Genomic DNA, 20,388 nt, shown 5'->3' with positions numbered 1-20,388 from the left:
CCACAGCAAGCTTATAGTCTAGAGCTGGGTGAGAGAGGCATCAATACAATTAAATAAAATCATAGATATGTACGCAAGTGCTGTGGGGTCAGGAGCTCAGAAGAGCAAAAGGAGCAAGTCAGGGTGATGCAGAAGGGAGTGGGAGATGAGGAAAAGTGAGGTTTAGTGTGGGAAGGCCTCTTAGAGGAGATGCGCCTTCAATAAGGTTTGAATGGGGGTAGAGTAATTGTCTGTCGAATTTGAGGAGGGAGAGCATTCAGACCAGAGGCAGGATGTGTCGAGGGGTCGGCGGTAAGACAGGCGAGATCAAGGCACCGTGAGAAGGTTAGCACCAGAGGAGCGAAGTGTGTGGCTTGGGTTGTAGAAGGAGAGAAGCGAGGTGAGGCAGGAGGGGACAAGGTGGTGGAGTGCTTTAAAGCCAATGATGAGTTTTTGTTTGATGTGGAGGTCGATGACCAACTACTGGAGTTTTTTGAGGAAGGGGGTGGCATGTCCTGAAGAACATTTTTGAAGAAAAATGATCTGGGCAGCAGAGTGAAGTATTGACTGGAGTGGGGAGAGACGGGAGCCTGGAAGGTCAGCAAGGAGGCCGGTGCAGTAATCCAGGCAGGATAGAATGAATGATTGAATTAACGTTTTAGCAGCTTGGACAGAGAGGAAAGGGCAGATTTTCACGATGTTGTGAAAGTGGGAACGACGGGATTTAGTGATGAATTGAATATGTGGGTTAATTGAGAGAGGGGAATCAAGGATAACGACACGGTTAAGGGCTCGCGAGACAGGAAGGATGGTGATGCCATCTACAGTGATGGGAAAGACAGAGGCGAGGATAGGGTTTGGGTGGAAAGATAAGGAGCTCTGTTTCGGACATGTTAAGATTGAGGTGACGGAAAGACATTGAAGTAGAGATGTCTTGAAGGCAGGAAGAGATGCTATGGGCTAAACAAATATGTTCAGGTCTCCTTGAAGCATAATTGCTACTGACCTTCATGTTCAGGTCCTGTTAATTCTCATTAAACTAAGAAATCCAAATAACTAAGACAAACCTTAACGTGACCCGTCAGTCCATCGGTTGTATTTATTCATTCACTCTTTCATATTTATAGAAGCCTTATTCCTTCATTCAATTGTATTTATTGAGTGCAAAGTGCTGTACTAAGCACTTGGGAGAGTAAAATATTTATTAGGTATGATATTTATTGTGTGCAGAGCACATTATAAATCCTATTCCCAAATTAAAACGTGATATCAGAAAAGTCACATTGGCTTAATGCTTGGTGCTTTCATGTTATTGAGAAACTTGTTGAAGTAATGGTTAAACATTTAAAATGTCAAATTGTAACAAATTGCTCAGGTGATAACTTTTAAGCTTGAATTAAGCCTCCACGAAAAAATGCATGAAGACTAACAGATAAATGAACTTTTTTCGGTCTTTTTTTAATCTTTAAATTATGAGAAGAGAAACTGAGAAGTTGGAAGATCAAAAATTAAATGGGCTAAAAATAAAAGAGGATAACCGAGGCACCGAAATGATGTAAAAACACAAAGAACAGGGAGTAATAAATTGAAGAGTTTAGATTATTTGTTACATATAATGAGAGGAAGAGGAAATTTGAAGAAAGCATTTTTATGAAACATGAACAGGAAGGCAGTCATCGGACAAAATTATTTACTGGATGCTTTCTCTGAGGAGAGTCCTGTACTAAGCAGTAGAGATAATACAATAGCGTCAGTAGATATGAACTTTGAGTACCTGGTTCACCATCAGATAATGGCTGATGGGGCCAGGTGTGGCCGGGAGTAGCCAAGGTGGTGGAATTAAGCCCATGGGAACAGTAGTAGCAGATAAATGAAGGCGGTGTCTTGTACTGTCCGCCTCCATCACTGCCTCCGGCCACTTTGCATATTATTCCCTAAAGGCATACAGCACAACCAGAATTGAAAAGTAGTGGGGCCTTGTGGAAGGAGCACAGGCCTGAGAGTCAGAAGACCTGGGTTCATTCATTCATTCATTCCAAATTTTTTATTAAGCGTTCATCGTGTGCAGAGCACTGGAGTAAGGATTTGGGAGAATACTATATAACAATAAACAGACACATTTCCTGCCCACGGTGATCTTACAGCCTATAGGGTTCTAATCCTAGCTCTGCCACTTACCTTCTGTGTGATTTTTGGCAGTCACTTAATCTCTCCGTGCCTCAGTTTCTTCATCTCTGAAATGGGGAGTCAATACCGGCTCTCCCCCCTACTTAGATTGTGAGCTCCATGTGGGTCAGGACTGTACAACCTATTTTTTATCTACCCCAGCGCTACTTAGTACAGTGCCTGCATAGAGTAAGCACTTCCCAAATGCCATAATTTTTATGAATTATTATTAGAGCTGCATGTGATGCAGCTGTGATGGAATCATTTGGGCAACTGTAGAGAACCACAAGGGGAGCTCCAGACTAGGCAGAAGTTGCCAAGGAGCCAAGACTGAGAGATGGGAGTAGCAAAGGAAGATTGGCAATATCAGTTATTTCTTTCCCTTGCCCACTTGTTGGCTACTGTCCTTTGCCAGAAAGGTCTGAGTGTTCCTATAATAGGGTGTGTGTTCATGTGTACTTATGCCTCTCTCTCTCTTTTTCCTGGCACCTGTCTGTTGGCTTCTTTTCCCTTCTCTTTTATCACCTCTTAATGTCACTGTCTTTCCTCCTATTCTTGGATCACTGACCTCTCCCTCAGTAGAAATGCCTCCTTTAACCCTCTCCCTGCCCCATAAGAGGTTTGTACTTACTTCACGTTGAACTCCAGAAATGCATTCACTTTAACTGTATGAATATTAAACACCTTCCCTACACTACAGTGCAAACTTGTACATAATAGATATTTTACCTCATAACTGCTCAACTGGATGTCCCAGAGATTTTGAGAGAGAGTTGTTTCTAAAGAGTCTGTACTACCCTCATGGCCTTTCCTCTGGTTAAAACACCCGTTTTATTGTTTTCATATCTCCAAACCTGATATAAGTATGTCCAACCCGATAAGTGACCAACACGATTTGCTTCTATCGATCCCAGCGCTCAGTACAGTGCCTGGAACATAGTAAGCACTTAAATACCACCATTATTATTCTTCCTCCTCCTTCACTCTATGGAAACTGTTCTAAAGTCACCAGTAATCTCCTTCTTGCCGAGTGCCACGGCCTCTACTCCATCCTAAATCTCCTTGACCTCTCAGATGCCCTTGACACTGTCGACCATTTCCTTCTCCTTGAAATGACTACAAAACCTTGGTTTCTCTTGCCCCTCTGCCCCTACATCAAACAGAAAATCCTGACCATAGACTTTAAAGCACTAAATCAACTCACGCCCTCCTACCTCACTTGGTTCATTTCCCTACAACGCAACTCACATGCTTCATTTTTCCAATGCCCCCTCGATCTCATCTATCATGCTGCCAACTCCTCGCCCACATCCACCCTCTAGCTTGGGGCTTCCTCTCCCTTCACATACAATAGATCACCACTCTCCTCACCTTCAAAGCCTTATTAAAATCACATCTCTTCCAAGAGGCTTTCCCTAAGCCCCACTCCCCTCTGTGTCCCCTATGCACATGATATTCACCCCACCCTCAGTCCTACAGCTCTTATGTACTTACCCATAATTTATTTTAATGCCTGTCTCTCCCTCTAGACTGTAAGCTCCTGGTGTGCAGGGAACATGTCTACCAACATGTTTTACTGTACTCTCTCAGGCCCTTAGTACAGTGCTCTCTACATACAGTAAGTCCTCAATGAACACTTTTAATTAATTGCATATCATTTTATTATCTGAAGCTGACGTACTTATGAACAGATATGATTGTAATTGTGATAAAATTCCAAATATAATTACTAAATATAAGTAATAGTTAAATTTGGTCTGAACAATTTTTCATATATCAAGTTGAAAAAAGGACTCTCTAAGACATGTTATTTTTCTCAAAGAGTAGCATTGCATAGCAATTCTGAATTCATGAAATTGGAGCAACTGGAGTCTCTCTCTTCCATCATCATCACAATTCCTAATAATACAAATTAGACAAGAGGAAACATTTTGACTGTTCAGTGTTAATACTATCAAAAGAGTCTGTTTAATCTCCATGCAGGAAAGAACATGGGACTGAGAATTAGAAGACCTGAATTCTAATTCTGCCTCAGTAACTTACCTGTATTTGTCCTTAGACTTTTTATTTAACCTCCTTGATTATGAGCTCTGCACAGCACAAGGACTGTATACAATATGATTACCATGCATCTTATCCCAGTACTTAGCACAGTGCTTATCACTTAGAATTTAAACAATAAAAGTAATATTCTTAAAAGATGCCTTGGCTGTTTCCTTCATTTTTCTGTCTGCAGGGAGGCAGGGATTATATGTCATTAGGAGGCTCCTTCTAGTTCCACAGTTCTATTAACTGATATACCATAAACACCCTAGTAGCTTTTCCAAAAGTGATTTTCATAGAAATTCAATCTAAAATGAACATTTCACTGAACTATGAGGCCTAGTTCTGTAAACTAGGATATTTTCTTATTCTAGTTGTAAGATATTGCAAAGGTAAGTGATGTAGTAAAGTGTATTATAGCATATTAGATTGAGTAAACTTTTTGCAGTAAATTCAGTCTTCCAAAAAAACTAAAGGATTAAAAAATCGGACGAACCTGTTGCATTTTTATTTATCTTGGATACTGTCTTCGGTGGTGGAACTGGAAGCAGCGGGGGACTGGGAAACTGGGCTGGGTTTCTCTCCGTCTGTTTACTGGGGGAATCTATGGATTCAGAAACAAGTAAGGCTTGGGCAGTCTCTTCTGCAGCAGACAGACTGCTGTCTTCTTCACTAGACGTTGATGGTATCTTGGCTGGGCAAAAGAAAGAAATAAGAACAGATTTCACAAAATATGAAATCAATCATTATAGCAACAGGGAGACAGGAAAAGGGATTTAATTTTTTTCCCCCAACACCAAAAGAAAATTGTGAAAAGGCTGGTCAGTTGTTGTGTCAACAAAACATCACCTAAACCTTAACTGACAAATGAATTTTATTGGTTTAAAATGACATTTACCCATTCTCCCCTATTTTTCTGTTAAGGGGTTGGTGGAATAGAAAGGATTTGAAAAGTGCAATTGGATTATGCTGTAGTTAAACTCACAACAGAATCCAAATTGTGAACCAACTCATAACATCTTAGAACATATAAAAAAAGACCTCCTGAATCTATCTTATATATACCCATGTAAATAATCTCTGCTTTAACAAAATCATTTTTAACTTTGGGATCATTATGAAAAAATATGACGAAGTCTCTGGAAACTTTATTCTACAAGTCTCCAACTTTCAGTACCCTCTGTGAGCTATCAAATTCTTCTGTAGCCAGAACCAACCAGCAAGTAAAAATACAAATGATAATGATAATAACGGTATTTGTTGAGAGCTATGTGCCAAGCACTCTTCTAAGCACTGAGGCAGATAGAAATAATCAGGTCGGACACAGTTTCACCTGGACTCAAATTCTTAATCCCCATTTTACAGATGAGATAACTGAGGCATAGAGAAGTTAAGTGATTATTTGGCTGAAGTCACACCCCGGACATGTGGTAGAGCTGGAATTAGAATTCATATCCTCTGATTCCCAGGCCTGTGCTCTTTCCAGTAGGCCATGCTACACATAACATAAAAGTTCCACTGACAACACCTTTCCGTAAAGGGTCACAGGTTCTCGGATTCTCATTTTATATAGTCTTAGTTGGTTTCCTTAAATTTTGTACGAGGCAGCTTTTCTTTCTCCCATCTTCTATTCCAAAATGCACTACTAAGTGGTGTTTACTCAACTCTGGACTTTAATTTACAATTGGAATGGTGAATTTTGTTTGCATTCCCCTTGCAGTTAGGTCACTGACCAAACCACACGGCAGAAATTGACAAATTCTGCACTGTAAATTAAGGTTCAGGGCAATAACGTGACATCTCTTACAACCAGACTCTTACTGTTTATGCCCAAAATAACCAACTAACTTTCCAAGTTCGCTGATTCATGAAAGTGAAATCCTGAGCATGGGGAAATCATAAAAACTTAATCACATCCACACACTTGCTCATACTTATTCACACTGATTTGGGGCAACCACCACTGGATTTTTATTTTGTTGGCATATCTTCATTATGTTTCATATTTCCTGAAGATAAAATATGTTGTCTTAGAATCCAGTTGGTTATTCAGCTCAATTAGTGGTTTGTTCTACTCTCTAAGGCCTTTTCTTTCAGTGCTTCCGCCTTCCATTAGTCTGCTGATTGGGAAGTTCAGTTGGCTGAATTCCATTTCTTTGACATAATCTTCAGCTCAAAGAGTTCTTTCAGCTTGATTAAATTTTATTTCACTGTCTGTGTCTCAGGATATCAGATGTTTCCATCTCAGACAGGATCTTCCATCAGTTCCTGTCAATCTTGCTTACGTGTGAACTGTACACTCTCAAGAAAATTCATTGTTCTTCTGTGTCTGGGAACTCTTGGGCAAATAATAATAATAATAATGATGGTATTTGTTAAGTGCTTACTCTGTGCAAAGCACTGTTCTAAGTGCTGGGGGGATACAAGGTGATCAGGTTGTTCCACGTGGGGCTCTCAGTCTTAGTCCCCATTTTACAGATTAGGTAACTGAGGCACAGAGAAGTTAAGTGACATGCCCAAAGTCACACAGCTGACAAGTGGCAGATCTGGGATTAGAACCCATGATCTCTGACTCCCAAGCCCGTGCACTTTCCACTGAACCACACTGCTTGTCTAATGCCTTTCATCTCCTCTTTGTGCACTTCTCAACCAAATGATTAATTATGTACCACAATCAATGGTATAAATTATCTTGAATTTATACTAAATCAGAAGCAGCAAGAAGCAGCAAGGCTTAGTGGAAAGAGCCTGGGCTTGGGAGTCAGAGGTTGCGGGTTCTAATCCTGGATCCTCCACTTGTCAGCCGTGTGACTTTGGGCAAGTCACTTAACTTCTCTGTGCCTCAGTTACCTAATCTGTAAAATGGGAACTAAGACTGAGAGCCCCACGTGGAACAACCCAATTACCTTGTATCTACCCCAGCACTTAGAACAGTGCTTGGCACATAGTAAGCGCTTACCAAATACCATCATCATCTTCATCTGTAAAACCATGAACCTCTATAAGGGCCTACACTACATTTTGTCTTTCCCATAGTCCCCTCAGTTGAGCCAAATAAACATTTTGAATATTCTCTATCCATTTTTATTAAACCCCATTATTTTACATATTTCTGCATCCCATAGAAATAACCGAGGCAATGTCAAGACATTTCATGCGCATGGGAAGAGTCCATCTATTGGGGCTCTTGCAATCCGTCCACAAATAACCTCATAGAACCTTGGCCTGAGCTGAGCTAGACATGGCTGTATTAATTAGGTGCTATCCCACATCTGGCATGGCTGATTCTGGGCTGATTCTGGGCTGTCAGTGCATCCAAATTCATATAATACATGCAAAATATTTCTTCAAAGATTATTGGCCAAACAAAAAAAAGTAGATACAAAAAGAAACATAAAATATTTTCACATATTTACTTCTTTCTATAAAGTTCTGTAAATATTTTTGCCATGGAAACAACCTTTTTATAAGATGCATTTGAGAAATTATAGATCTTATAAATATGCATCTGTTTCTCTTTCTCCTCTCTCTCTCTCTCTCTCACATACACACACAAAAAACACTCCAATTCAGGGCTTACTTTAATTTTTAAAAGCTATCCAAGTTAAAGATATTTAAAATGAAGAATACAGAAATGATCAAAGGCAAGTTCATTTACAAGCGAATAACCACTTATACAAAATGCACAGCTTTAATACACATTCTGAAGATAACATGTTAACCCTCCTCCAATCCTGATGGATGATATTTATGAGTGAGCCAAAATTTGGGGGTAAATTAACATAATACTTCAAAGTTTTCAAGATGTCCAAAACATGAACACCCTTTTCTCTATATTTACTTAGCCTTCATTTTCAACTTATGTTACCATCCAAAAATCCAAAAGGCACATTCTTTCCTTAAATACCTTTTTCAGACTGGGAAAGATTCTGTTGATTCTTTAGAGAATGGGATGCATTTAAACAAAAGAGACAATTAAATGAAATTCTTGGTTTTTGACATAGGATTACACTTTAATTTTTCATTCAAGTCACTGTTCAAGGGAAGTTTCTTCTACATAGAAAATGTATATTTGGCCTGAGATCATAGGCACCATGCAAAAATGGTGGTTTTATCTGCTTGACTTCCCTTCTACTACAACATGAAGACCCCTGTTCAGCTTCCAGCGGGATTGTATGCCAAACGCTGTCTTTTTTTAAAAAAAAACAAAAACTAGAACATGGAAATTAAAAGTAGTGCCTTTAAAAGGAACACACTTCAATTTGCATTCTCTACAATTAGAATAAATAGGGCTTATTTACTTTCCATTAGATGGAAGCATAAAACTAGAAAATGCATTCTCTGATGTGGCTTATTTTCCTCTTTATTGGGGCTCTAGCAAGCAGCAGCTGCCATCACCTAGTACAAGATTTTACAAGGAAGAAATTTCCAATTTTTTTCTTTTGGACATTCTACTTCCCTTATAATTCAACATAATAAAATCAGGCTGTTACTTTCCCACAGAAAATTAATTGCTGTGGATATGTAGCTCAACAGACTGGGCATTAAATGAGATAGCAAAAATACTTTCTCATCTGCCAACTAGTCAAGTTTACTAACTAGTACATGCAAGGGTCATTGAGAAGACCTGGAGATGAGGTGTGAAAAAGTGCCTTACAACCCAATTCCAGCATCTAAGCCACCAGATCTTCGACAAGGGATAAATTCCTTACCCTGCCCTGGTTTTCTTCACAGAAAAGGAGGCAACTGTACTAGTGAACCCATCATCATATATGCATATATTTATCAAATACACAAATATATGAGTCAGAGAGAGAAAGGGAGAAACGGATAGAGAGAAAGGACTTGACAAATCAAAATGACACCTACTAAATGTCTTCTGGGTAGTGGGGACAGTCAGACAATGTACCTCACTCCTAGTCTTTTGGGTGGACCAGAGAGGGGGTGGGAATGGAAGTAAATAGAGCATCAGATCCTGAGGGAACACCGCCACATTGGCCATTCCCATCTGCACTCTTAAATAAGACAAAAACTACAAATGAAAAACACAGTTCAAACTAAAGCCTAAAATAGACTTTAGCTTCTATAACTGAGTTGAATTTTCTGGAAATAGGAAAGCCTTCTTACAAACATCCACAATAAGAATCTGGTAACTCAGGAAACTTAAGGCTTGCAAGCTTGTCTCTATTTGCAGCAGCTAATACTGTCGCTGAGGCAAGATAGTGTATAGATTCTTAGGACATCACAGTGATATAAGGTCTTTTGTTAACATAGAGCCCAAGAACACACCTGAATTATTTCATACATGTTTTCACTTATTAAAGGAACACCTCACTTCTGGGGCAGAGTTTCTGAGCAGTGGAGAATTATCCTATAGAAAAAATGAGAAGACAAAAAGGGGGGAAAAAGGGAAGAACACTCATCTCCTGGGGCTAGTTAAGCAGTGGTGGCTACTGTGTCCAGCCAACACCAGACCAATTACCACAAGCAGAAAATCACGTTGCCCCCTCCTACCTCACTCTACTGCAACCCAACCCACACACCTCTGCTCCTCTAGTACCAAACTTCTCACTGTACCTCCATCTCGTCTATCTCTCCGCCGACCTATCACCATCGTCCTGCCCTCTGGCCTGAAAGGCTCTCCCTCTTCATATGCGACAGACAATTACTCTTCCACTTTCAAAGTCTTATTGAAAGCACATCTCCCAGAGGCCTGTCCTGACTAAGCCCTCCTATTCTCTTCTCCCACTCCCTTCTGTGTCACCCTAACTTGCTCCCTTTATTCTTCCCCCACTCAGCCCCACAACACTTGTGTACATAAGAGTCATTTTATTTATATTAATGTCTGTCTCCCCTTCTTAGTCTGTAAGCTAGCTCATTATTGGCAGAGAATGTGTCTGTTATATTTTACTCTCCCAAGCACTTAGTATAGTGCTCTGCACACAGTAAGTGTTCAATAAATATGATTGACTAACTGAGGTAGGGCTGCAGAGGCTGAAGATGACAACATTTTTGGATCTGCAAACCAGCCTGAGGAGATTTGCAGAGCCACCACAGAAATTCCTGAGGTAGAGACCCATCTCATCCCTGGAGCACTGGCCAAACAGTCTACATGGGATGGGAACCCAGCTTGTGTTGGAGTTCCTGAAACAATTTAGCTAGCTCAACTGCCAGGGAAATAGGATTTAGGAGGAGGAAACACCTGTATTCCCATCCACAGTAGTTCTTCACTAGCTTGTTCCAAACCTGCTGTGGATGTAGTCAAGCAAACAAACAAACACACACAAAAAAATGCTGCCACAGTTCCCCACTAAATCTAACGGCTTTGCAGACTGTGGCAGGTGGAGGCTATGTCGTCTTTGTCAGACTCCGAAGCAGTTAAGACATGTCAAGGGGGAAGTGCGGCTTCTCCCAACTCCACTTGATGGTTGGGGCAAGTAGTCACTTGGTGGGCTGGATTGAGCCTAGATTCCATATTTAGCCCACCTCCTCCCATCCTTTCCCACATGCCATTAGCAGAAAGAAATCCAAGCCTACCCAGAAGGCAGGGAGTAGTTTGGCAAAACACCCCACTCCTCTAAAACCACCAATCACTACCATGTGAGGAAAGAGTCCTCCACTCCTACGGGTATAGGGGGGAAAAGTGAGTGGGAGGGGGAAAAAGGGCCTCTTCCTGAGGGTTTCTTTTCTTTGCCTGAAAGGTGGGAGCCAGGAGAAGGGGGGTACAACCTGGCCTCCTGTTCAACCCATGAAATGAAAACATGCTGCATGCCCAGTGTAACATGTGACATTATGGTTGTATTGCTTATAATTCTTTTTTACTTTTATCCCCTAAAAGACTCTGGACCTCTTATGAAATATCAAGAATGAGAAGTAACATGTAGATAGAGCACATGCCTGAGCTCTATCTGAGTCAGAAGGACCTGGATTCTTGTCTGCTCTGTGACCATGGGCAAGTCACTTAAATTATCTGTAGCTCAGTTCCCTCATCTGTAATTTGGGGATTAAGGCTGTGAACCCCATGTGGGATACAGATTATGTCCAACCTGATTAGTTTATATCTATCCCAGCACTTAATACAGTGCCCGGAACAGAGTAAACACTTAGATGCCATAAAAAAAGGGATTTATTTTGCATGGAGAAAGGTTGCAGAGTGAAAGTCCAAACCAAAGCAGAACTGGTTCATGCAACAACAGCTGTTCTTTAAAGAAAAATGAGACCAAAAATTAAATACTTGAGAGGGGGAAGTATGCAAAGTCCAACTGCTAACTCGCATCAATGAATATGTGAGTGAAAAATGTGGCCTAGTGGAAATAGCACAGGCCGGGGAGTGAGAAGACCTGGGTTCTAATCTCTGCTCCTCCACTTTCCTGCTGGGTGACCTTGGGCAAGACACTTAACTTTTCTCTGCTTCAGTTTTCTCATCTGTAAAATGGGATTCAATATCCGTTCTCCCTCCCTCTTAGAGTGTGAGGCCTTGAGGAACAGGGACAATATCTGATCTGCTTATGCTGTACCTACCCAGCACTTAGTACATGATTTTCCATTTAAAAAAGTGCTTAACAAATAGCCCAATTATTATTATTATACTTAAATAATTTTCAAAACATCAATTCAGCACACCTACGTTCTCAATCAAGGATTTGCAAGCACTGATATTTGTAATACCAATGTCATTTCAAGGTCCAACTACCCAATTGATGACACAAATTAGCAAGAAAAAATAGCTAAAATTCCACTACTGATTTTCATAAAGTATCAGTGTAGGTTGCTCAAATAACTGTGCTTACAAAAACCCAGAGATAAAATTTATACATTATCCATGGGTGATTTGTCCAGAGTTCCTCTTTTTTGTTTATAGATTGTTTTTTTCTTAGCTTCCTGCAATCCAATAATGATTTCCAGCTTGAAGAAGTAGGATCTATTCACAATTCTTATATGACAACTAAGCACAAAGTCATTGGCCAAAAACCCTTTATCGAAACAAACTACAAATAATATTCTTTATGCCCTCGTGTAGTGCTAAAGATTTGTGCATGGTCTTTACGGTTATTCAAAAACACCTTCGTAACTGTGCTCTGAGAGAGCAGAGTATCCGAAGCATGAGAAGAACACCATCCAACCTTCTTCACGCTATGAAATAGCCTCAAAAGCGAGCCCGCTTTTGGTCTCCAGGCTAGTTCATTTTCCCCTTTCAAAGAAGTCTAAATAGTGCTGGTGCTAGAGCATGTGATGTGAAGGTGGTCAACTCACAAAAGATATCCAGCAACAACAGCCATTCCCTGCTCACTATGTGGATGCCCCTCACCTTACAGGGAGCTACTTCAGTCTCCCCCCCGGGTCATTCCGACTCCATACTCGGGCCTGAGGCTCTATGGACCAAGCGTGGTCTTTCTGATCCGGGGTTGAGCTTGGCTCTCACCTGGCAACAACTTAAGGAGAAGGCTGTAACGTTTTACATCCGATACCTGTGTCTTCTTTCTGCTCCTCCGAATGTAGCTCCTTGCCAAGTGAGGTCTGATCTGTTGCCGCTGCTTCGGCTATGGTACTTTCCTGCTGCATCTCTTCTGAGGTAAATGCCTGGCATTTGGGGGATGAAGGGTCACTCTGCATGGCTCTTGTGCCACCATCAGCAAGGCATGCCTTGCCTTCAGCATCTAAAACATCATGCCATTTAATCTCAATTAAAACCATTGGAAGTACAAGCTTTAAATTTAAAGCGCCCTTATATAAGCCCATTACTGACAGTGAAATTCCATCTACTCTTGCTTAGTAGTCTAGAACTTACCTTACAGGGAATTTCCACCAATAGCCAAAGACTTCCTCAAATGAGAATTCAACTTTTTACTGGGCACCAAAGCCACTCTGGTGGCCTCGTCCCATCCTGTGGTGCATAAATTCATCACGCTTTAATATACTATCCTCTACCTCCACTTAACACCCCTCTCCTTCCTGGGAGACTATATCTGGCCCATTACCTTTATTCTGCAATTTTTCCCAATGGAGATTCTTAGCTTCAACAATCACCCATCAGTGTTGAGAGAGCAGCCGAGTCCTAATATCTCCAAAGATGAGGTCATGGCTAACGGCTCCATTTCTCACTCCCAAGTGCAGCTCCACCAAGCTTGCAAGCCCCCGAAGGGTTAAAATAGCCTACCAACATCCCAGCAGAAAATGGGCTTGTGGGATATTTTTGTCTTATTTTGGGCTGAAGGGACACAAAGCATCCCCTATATAACCCCAGCTCTGTCGGTTGCCTGCCATGTGACCTTGGGCAAGTCATTTAGCTTCTGTATGCCTCAGTTTCCTCTTTTGTAAAACGGGAATTCAATACCTGTTTCCCCCTCCTAATTAGACCCTGATCTCCTTGTGAGACAGGTACTGTGCCCAGCTTAATTATTTTGTACCTATCCTAGGATTTTGTACAGTGCTTGGCACATTGTTAGTGCTTAACAAAAACCATTATTATCATTATTATTCCCAAACAAAGCCAATGCCTCCGCTTCAACTGAACATTAAAACCAAGGTTTCAAATTGTGGTGAAACCTAATCCAAGATCAGTGTGGTTTTGGATTAATCACAATTCTAGGTTCAAACATAATTATGTTATAATATTGAATTCACACACGTACACATTTTTTTCTCCAGTATAACCTAACACTTCTGGCTTATAATCACGTTCAACAAAAATTTGCAGTTCTTAAAATAGCCACTGCATTTACACAGTTGCTAAGATACGGTGAGAGGGGGAAAAATCGTTCATGTTCTACATTTCCTTCTATTGTCAGCTACCTATGGCAGCTGCCTGGATTATTTGTCAAAGGCACCTTTCATTGCAAGCTTTTTGGAACAGTAGTGGTTGGGCCAATTTAATATTTTCTGGTGAAAAATAAAATGAGAAAAATTCTCCCTAAGCATTTCAACAAAATCCAAATGAACAGACCTTATTTGTGAGAGCTTCTTTCTCTTAGGGCAATAACTCATGTCATCAAAGGTCACTGAATGTGATGCTGTGGTAATAAAACTCACGTGACTGAATGAATAATAAGTGATGAAATCTTTTCATACAATTTCAGCCAAATCTTAACAAAGGGAGAAATCACAATTGTGTGAACCATACGGCATCTAAAAGTGATACACACAGGCAATTTCCTGATTGGGGTAAACTAATTGGACCCATTATTTTAGGATCTGTGATTTGTAAATTACTATGCCCAACACAAGGCAAACAGAGAGGCAAAGGCACTGCCGGAGACTATCCTCTACAGAATTTGTCCAAGTTCTGAAATGCTTTCAAAGAAAAAAATCAAATAACAACAACGACTTTTGATCTGATTTCCTGGAATTCCCGAGTTAGAAATGCAGCCAGTACCCTACAAATGAAAACCATGTCATGAACTAACTCAAGCTCAATCAATCAATCTATTTACTGAGTGCTTAATGTGTGCAGAGCACTCTACTAAGAGCTTGGGAAAGTACAATACTATAAAGTTGGAAAACACAATCCTTGCTCACAAGGATCTCACAGTCTGAGGGGGTGACAGTCCCAGAAATAAATGATAGGTGAAATGGCAGAAAAAAAAAAGGATAGGTACAAAAGTCCTGTGGAGCTGGAGATGGAGTGAGTATCAAAGTGTTTATTGGGTATATACCCAAAAGTATAGGTGATGCAGAGGGGAGGCTAAGCAGGTTAGGGAAATAAAGATTAGTCAGAAAACACCATAGGAGAGATATGATTTTAATAAAGCTCTGCAGGTAGATTGATGGTCTGTAGGATGTGAGGGAGGAGGGAGTTCCCAGGCAGAGGGAAGATGTGAACAAGGGGTTGGTGGTGAGAGAGATGAGATTCAGTGAGTAAGTTAGCATTCGAGGAATGAAATAGGTAGACTCAGATGTAAGAGAAGTGTAGCGAGGTTAGATAGGAGGGTGAGAGGTGACTGAATGCCTTAATGCCGATGGCCAGGAAGTTCTGTTTGGATGCTGAAAAGGGTAACCACTGGCGATTTCTAAGGAGTGGAGAGATGTGGACTGGGCATTTTTTTCAGAAAAACAATCCAGGCAGCAGAGTGAAGTATGGCCTGGAAATGGGAAAGACAGAGCAGCATGAAGATCAGCGTCTTGGATAAGGGTGGTAGCAGTGTGGATGGAAAGGAAGGGGTGGATTTTAGAGTTGTGAAGGCAGAACCAACAGGATTTCATGACAGGCTAAAATAAGGCCTTCTGACTCCCAGACCTTGGACATTAACATGTTAAGTTTGAGGAGTCGATGGGACATCCAGGTGGATATGTCCCGAAGGCAAGAGGAAATACAAGACTGCAGAGAAGAGGAGGAGTCTGGAAAGATCATAATTATGGTGCGCAATAAGATTCTTGTGGGCAGGAAAAAAAAATCCAATAGGGCAGGATTTCACCACAGGCTAAATATTAAGACATTTTGAGGCCATCATTTACTTAATTTTGTTTTTCTCTTGAATTATGTGGTTTTAACCCTGATATGACAGAAAAAGAATGGATTCAGATTTCTGCTGTAACATCTTAGCCAATAAGAGCCTCTTAATAATAATAACGTTGGTATTTGTTAAGCGCTTACTATGTGCCGAGCACTGTTCTAAGCGCTGGGGTAGACATAGGGGAATCAGGTTGTCCCACGTGGGGCTCACAGTCTTAATCCCCATTTTACAGATGAGGGAACTGAGGCACAGAGAAGTTAAGTGACTTGCCCAGAGTCACACAGCCGACAAGTGGCAGAGCTGGGATTCGAACTCATGAGCCCTGACTCCAAAGCCGGTGCTCTTTCCACTGAGCCACTCTTCTATGGTAATGATAGAAAGCACCATCAAGTTTTTAAAAATTTGCTTTTATGGCATTTATTAAGCACTTACTATGTGTCAAGCACTGTAAGTGCTGGAATAGATACAAGTTAATCAGATTGGAACAGTCCTTGTTCCACATGAGGAAATTAAATGAAGAAATCCTCATTTTACAGATGAGGAAACTGAGGCTCAGAAAGTTAAGTGACTTGCCCAAGGTCATACAGAAGTCCAATGGCAGATCTGGGATAAGAACTTAGATCCTCTGACTCCCTAGCCCAGGCTCTTTCCACTAGACCATGATGTTTTTCTATGAACAAAACATTGGCGAATCTGAATCAAGCCTAGTTAACAGACTGTTCAACTATGGTCTGATATCTCCCAGTTGGGGTCACTTTAAAGAAGTCAGGATAGACTTAAAGCAGTCTGTGAAATGGAACAGAAACCCAGGATTTCAGATTTACTGGAGTCTTCTTAACATAATGCAAATACTTTGATGCCTGCAATTTACTGGAATATAATTTATCACTAAAGGAAGGCAACTTGGACCTAAAGGATTAGGAGATAAATGTCACAAACAGCATTCTGATAAACTCTTAAGAGAGATTCTAGTAGTGCTATTTTGGAGGAGCAGTTAATGAAATACATATGTTAATAAAACCATAAAATAACCCCCCAGGGTGAAGAAACTCATGCTGCAAGCAAATTACATGGACCACATTATATTGGCCTTCCTTTGCACATTCTCTGTCTAGACACCAACGTGGCACTATAAATCTCTTTGATAGTTTTATAGGCTCCACATAGGAACAGCCAAAAATAAACACTCCATAACCAAAAGATCTTTCAAGAGGAGTTTCCCCTTCTTATTGTTAACAAAAACAAGTTTTATTTGGCTAAAATGATTTTAATAGAAAAAAACTCTGATACGCAGATGTGACAGGTTTAAAGGTGGGCAGCTTATGTGATTTAAAATGTGTATGAAAGTCACTTTTAAAATTGTGTCAATGACTCAAAAATGTTATATATTATTAACAACCTAATAAATTGCTATTAAGTAGAACAAAAGGAAATTAATTTGGAGAACCGAGATGTCTACTAATTCCTTGTAGCACACTGTATATGTGAGGGAGCAGGGCTTCACTGGGGTCAAGGACTTGTATTTTTTCTAACGCTACACTCTCCCACCGACTGCTCCAGGCCCACACACTCCCTCTATGCTGCATCCATGCACACGGACATGCACTATCTTGCTCTCATCAAGGCATACCAAGCAGCACAGATGATTTTCCCCACAGATGATAATGGTAATAAAGCTGGGCTCATTGTTCCTTCCATCAAATTGCCATTACTTTCACAGGTTGCTTTATAAGGTTACAAGGTCATAGTGCACTTGCTCCCCTTGAGCCCAGAGCTTGAAGTCAAGCAGTTACTAGTGGTAGAGAAAAGGTAAAAGGTAAAGAAACTGAGCAGAGTCTCTGTCTTCTTGTTTCCCTGCCTAGGTCCCCCACACAAATGCCCTCACAGTAGGTCAAACGTACCACCACATGAGCTGTAAGTTTGACTTGCCGGCTCTTTATTTTTTCACGGTATTTGTTAAGTGCTTACTATGTGACAGGTTCTGTACTAAGTGCTGGGGTAGATACAAGATAGTCAGGCTGCAAATAGTTCATGTCCCACCTGGGGCTCATAGTATTAATTCCCATTTTGCAGATGTGGTGACAGTGGGCCCCAGAGCAGTTAGGTGACTTGCCCAAGATCACATAGCAGAGAAGAGGCAGATGCAGCATTAGAACACAAGTCTTCTGTCTCCCAGGCTTATGCTCTAACCATTAGGCAACATTGCTTCTCTGGATTTAATTATTTTAGCTCTGATTAAGTTCTTGAGAAAGGGTAACATAGGGAACCAAATCCATTTTTGTTAGTTTTCATTTCCCACTCATCATTGTTCTTACTCTCCCCTCTTGAAAACCTCAGGGCTGACAATCACAAAATTATGAGGCTGTTCAGGGAATTCAAATACTGTGAGCGTTCAGGTAAACAGAAGCTGCCCTGTGAATTATGATCTGGACTCGGCAAAAGAATTGTTTCCACTCATATAACCTCATGATGATAGTGAAGTTTTCCATCAGGAATGAGAGAGACAAGCCTTAACCCTGGGACTTCAGAACTGACAACCTGTGTGGAAGAACTGAGAGTGGAGATGGAGTGGAGTAGAAATTAGCCAAAGCCTTAGGGATGGCTCTGCCTCTTTGGCCTGTCCATCTGATGGAACATCCTGGATGGTTTTCTTTACAGAAAGCTTCACCACTGATGGCATAGCCTGAGTAAGCTTTCCCCTACTTACAAAATTGGGCAGAGAAACCAGGTCTCCTAATTCTCAGAGGCTTGTCTTCCTCCTGGTTCAACCTCAGGGCCTACACAATTTCTGAATACATATTTGACTAAGCAATAGAAACATCACCCTCTGAATTCTGCAAAATGGCTGTCTTTACTTCTACATCACTGTCCAACTATTTCACACCGAGATACCACTCAGTGACACAAATATCTGGTCAGAGAACCAAGTACAGCAAACTCTCAACTCAATGCTGAGAAAGACAGGATACGGAATGACATAGATGGCTGGAATCCCGAGTTAACCCAGAGATTTTATTATAACCAACAGTTTAAACCCTAACCGTGCCATGTCCTTTAATACAACTGCTGAATAAATAACAGACTTACGTTTTAGCTCATTTTATTCCCTTCCTCTTCGGTGGAAGGACTAACGAGAAGTCAGAAAGCCACAAATTCAATAGCACAGTATGAAACAAGGATAATCCATATGAGAAACAACCAAAAAACCTGTCACTATCAGACTTGGCAAGTGATCCATCCTAATCAACGACCTGCCACAAGCGAGCTCTAGTTACAGAAAGATCCATCAAGCTACTCTTGGGATCTACTGCCTGTACTTCCCCCTACAATCCACACATTTCGACAGGTGATAATCCTTCAGTATGATCCAATGCAGGATTCTAACAATTTTTTTACATGGGCATAATAAAATAGGATTGTTGAGCTAGGGTATACACTTACATCTTACATCCTGTTCTTGACTTTCAAAATTCAGCAACTGACCATACACTGGCAAGAATGCTTTGTTGAGAAGACAAAGGGTGGATTCATCTATCTTTGGAATCCCACCTCAGATTAGACATGGATATGCAGAAGGGAATGCAAAAATAACTTAATCTCTTAGCATTAGAACTGGAATGACCTTGATCAAAGCACCCTCCAGGAAAGCACATTGGTCTGAGAGAGTCTCTTTTATGTCTCAAGCATAATTTTGTAGGATTTATTATTTGTACTTGAAAGCACTTAGGTGAATTTATATTACCATTAAGTAGGGTGACTACAAACTCAGATAAGATGCTTTTAGGAAAAAAAAACCTTATGTGGAAAGTTTAAACCTAAAATTTGTTATAACTCAAATGGATCATGACTCTAACAGGGATTACAACTGGCATTGTGTCAAGTTTTTTTCAGTGTCAATTGAGGATTTGTATCCCAACTCCAGTGCATATGCATAAAATATTGCATATTTTCCAAAGATTTAGGGTTTGGCAAACCCAAAGAACTCTTAGCCAAGCCATTTTCTCCTTTTGTTGAAAAACCCTCACTTATTTTAGAAGGAATTCGATCCATATGTTTCCAATGTTCTACACTTAATCAGAATGTTATTTTTAAAATTATTTGATATCTGAGATTCCCCTTTACCCCTCCCTCAAACCAAAAATAAAATCAATCAGAAAACAATAGCCAACAAACTGCAGCGGACAGAAGGGTCTGGCTGAAAAGCATAAAATCATTTTTCATTTGAGTGAAACTGTTCTCTAAATCTACAAACTCCCTCTGACTGGGAGCTTCAGGCAAAGGGTGTCTGTCCTTGCCATACCCACGTATACATTTTCGGCAAGTCATTGTTTTAACATTGTCAGAGCATCTGAAGTGAGTAAAACACTACAAATAGCAGTATCACATTTCTCCCTCATCTTGATATGAACAGAAATACCGATAACATGCTCTGAAATGAATTAGATGTCCCAAAAAGAAAGCCTCACTGTGTTCAATTCATTTTATGAAATTTAAATTTGTTACACCCTTTTTTTTTTTTTTTAACTCTCTTAGTACCAGAGCTCAAACTCACAAAAAGCTTTTAGTGGCATTTTATGTACCAAGGAATAATACAAAATATTACATAAGAACTGTCAGGCCTGGTTACTGACCAGGGAATACGATGAGGCTATTAATAATAATAATGATAATAATAATGGTATTTAAGCACTTACTATGTGCAGAGCACTGTTCTAAGCGCTGGGGTAGATACAGGGTAATCAGGTTGTCC

The 20,388-nt window shown here is 40.5% G+C and overlaps 1 protein-coding gene across 4 annotated transcripts in view; it reads right to left on the bottom strand.

Annotated features, from left to right (window-relative positions):
• Window positions 1-20,388, bottom strand: part of PHACTR3 (phosphatase and actin regulator 3) — a 163,970-nt gene that overhangs the window by 45,285 nt on the left and 98,297 nt on the right. For 3 of the 4 annotated variants that reach the window (XM_029070013.2, XM_029070012.2, XM_029070015.2), the window contains exons 4-5: window positions 12,657-12,845; window positions 4,685-4,882 (exon numbers count right to left, since the gene is read on the bottom strand). In XM_029070013.2, coding sequence (XP_028925846.1) covers window positions 4,685-4,882; window positions 12,657-12,845 — 387 coding nt within the window. The remainder of the gene's footprint in view (window positions 1-4,684; window positions 4,883-12,656; window positions 12,846-20,388) is intronic. The other variant, XM_029070016.2, reaches the window with a different exon arrangement.

Source organism: Ornithorhynchus anatinus, chromosome 8, assembly GCF_004115215.2.
Source record: "Ornithorhynchus anatinus isolate Pmale09 chromosome 8, mOrnAna1.pri.v4, whole genome shotgun sequence".
Lineage (NCBI taxonomy): Eukaryota > Metazoa > Chordata > Mammalia > Monotremata > Ornithorhynchidae > Ornithorhynchus > Ornithorhynchus anatinus.
This window is presented reverse-complemented; position numbering and strand designations above follow the sequence as displayed.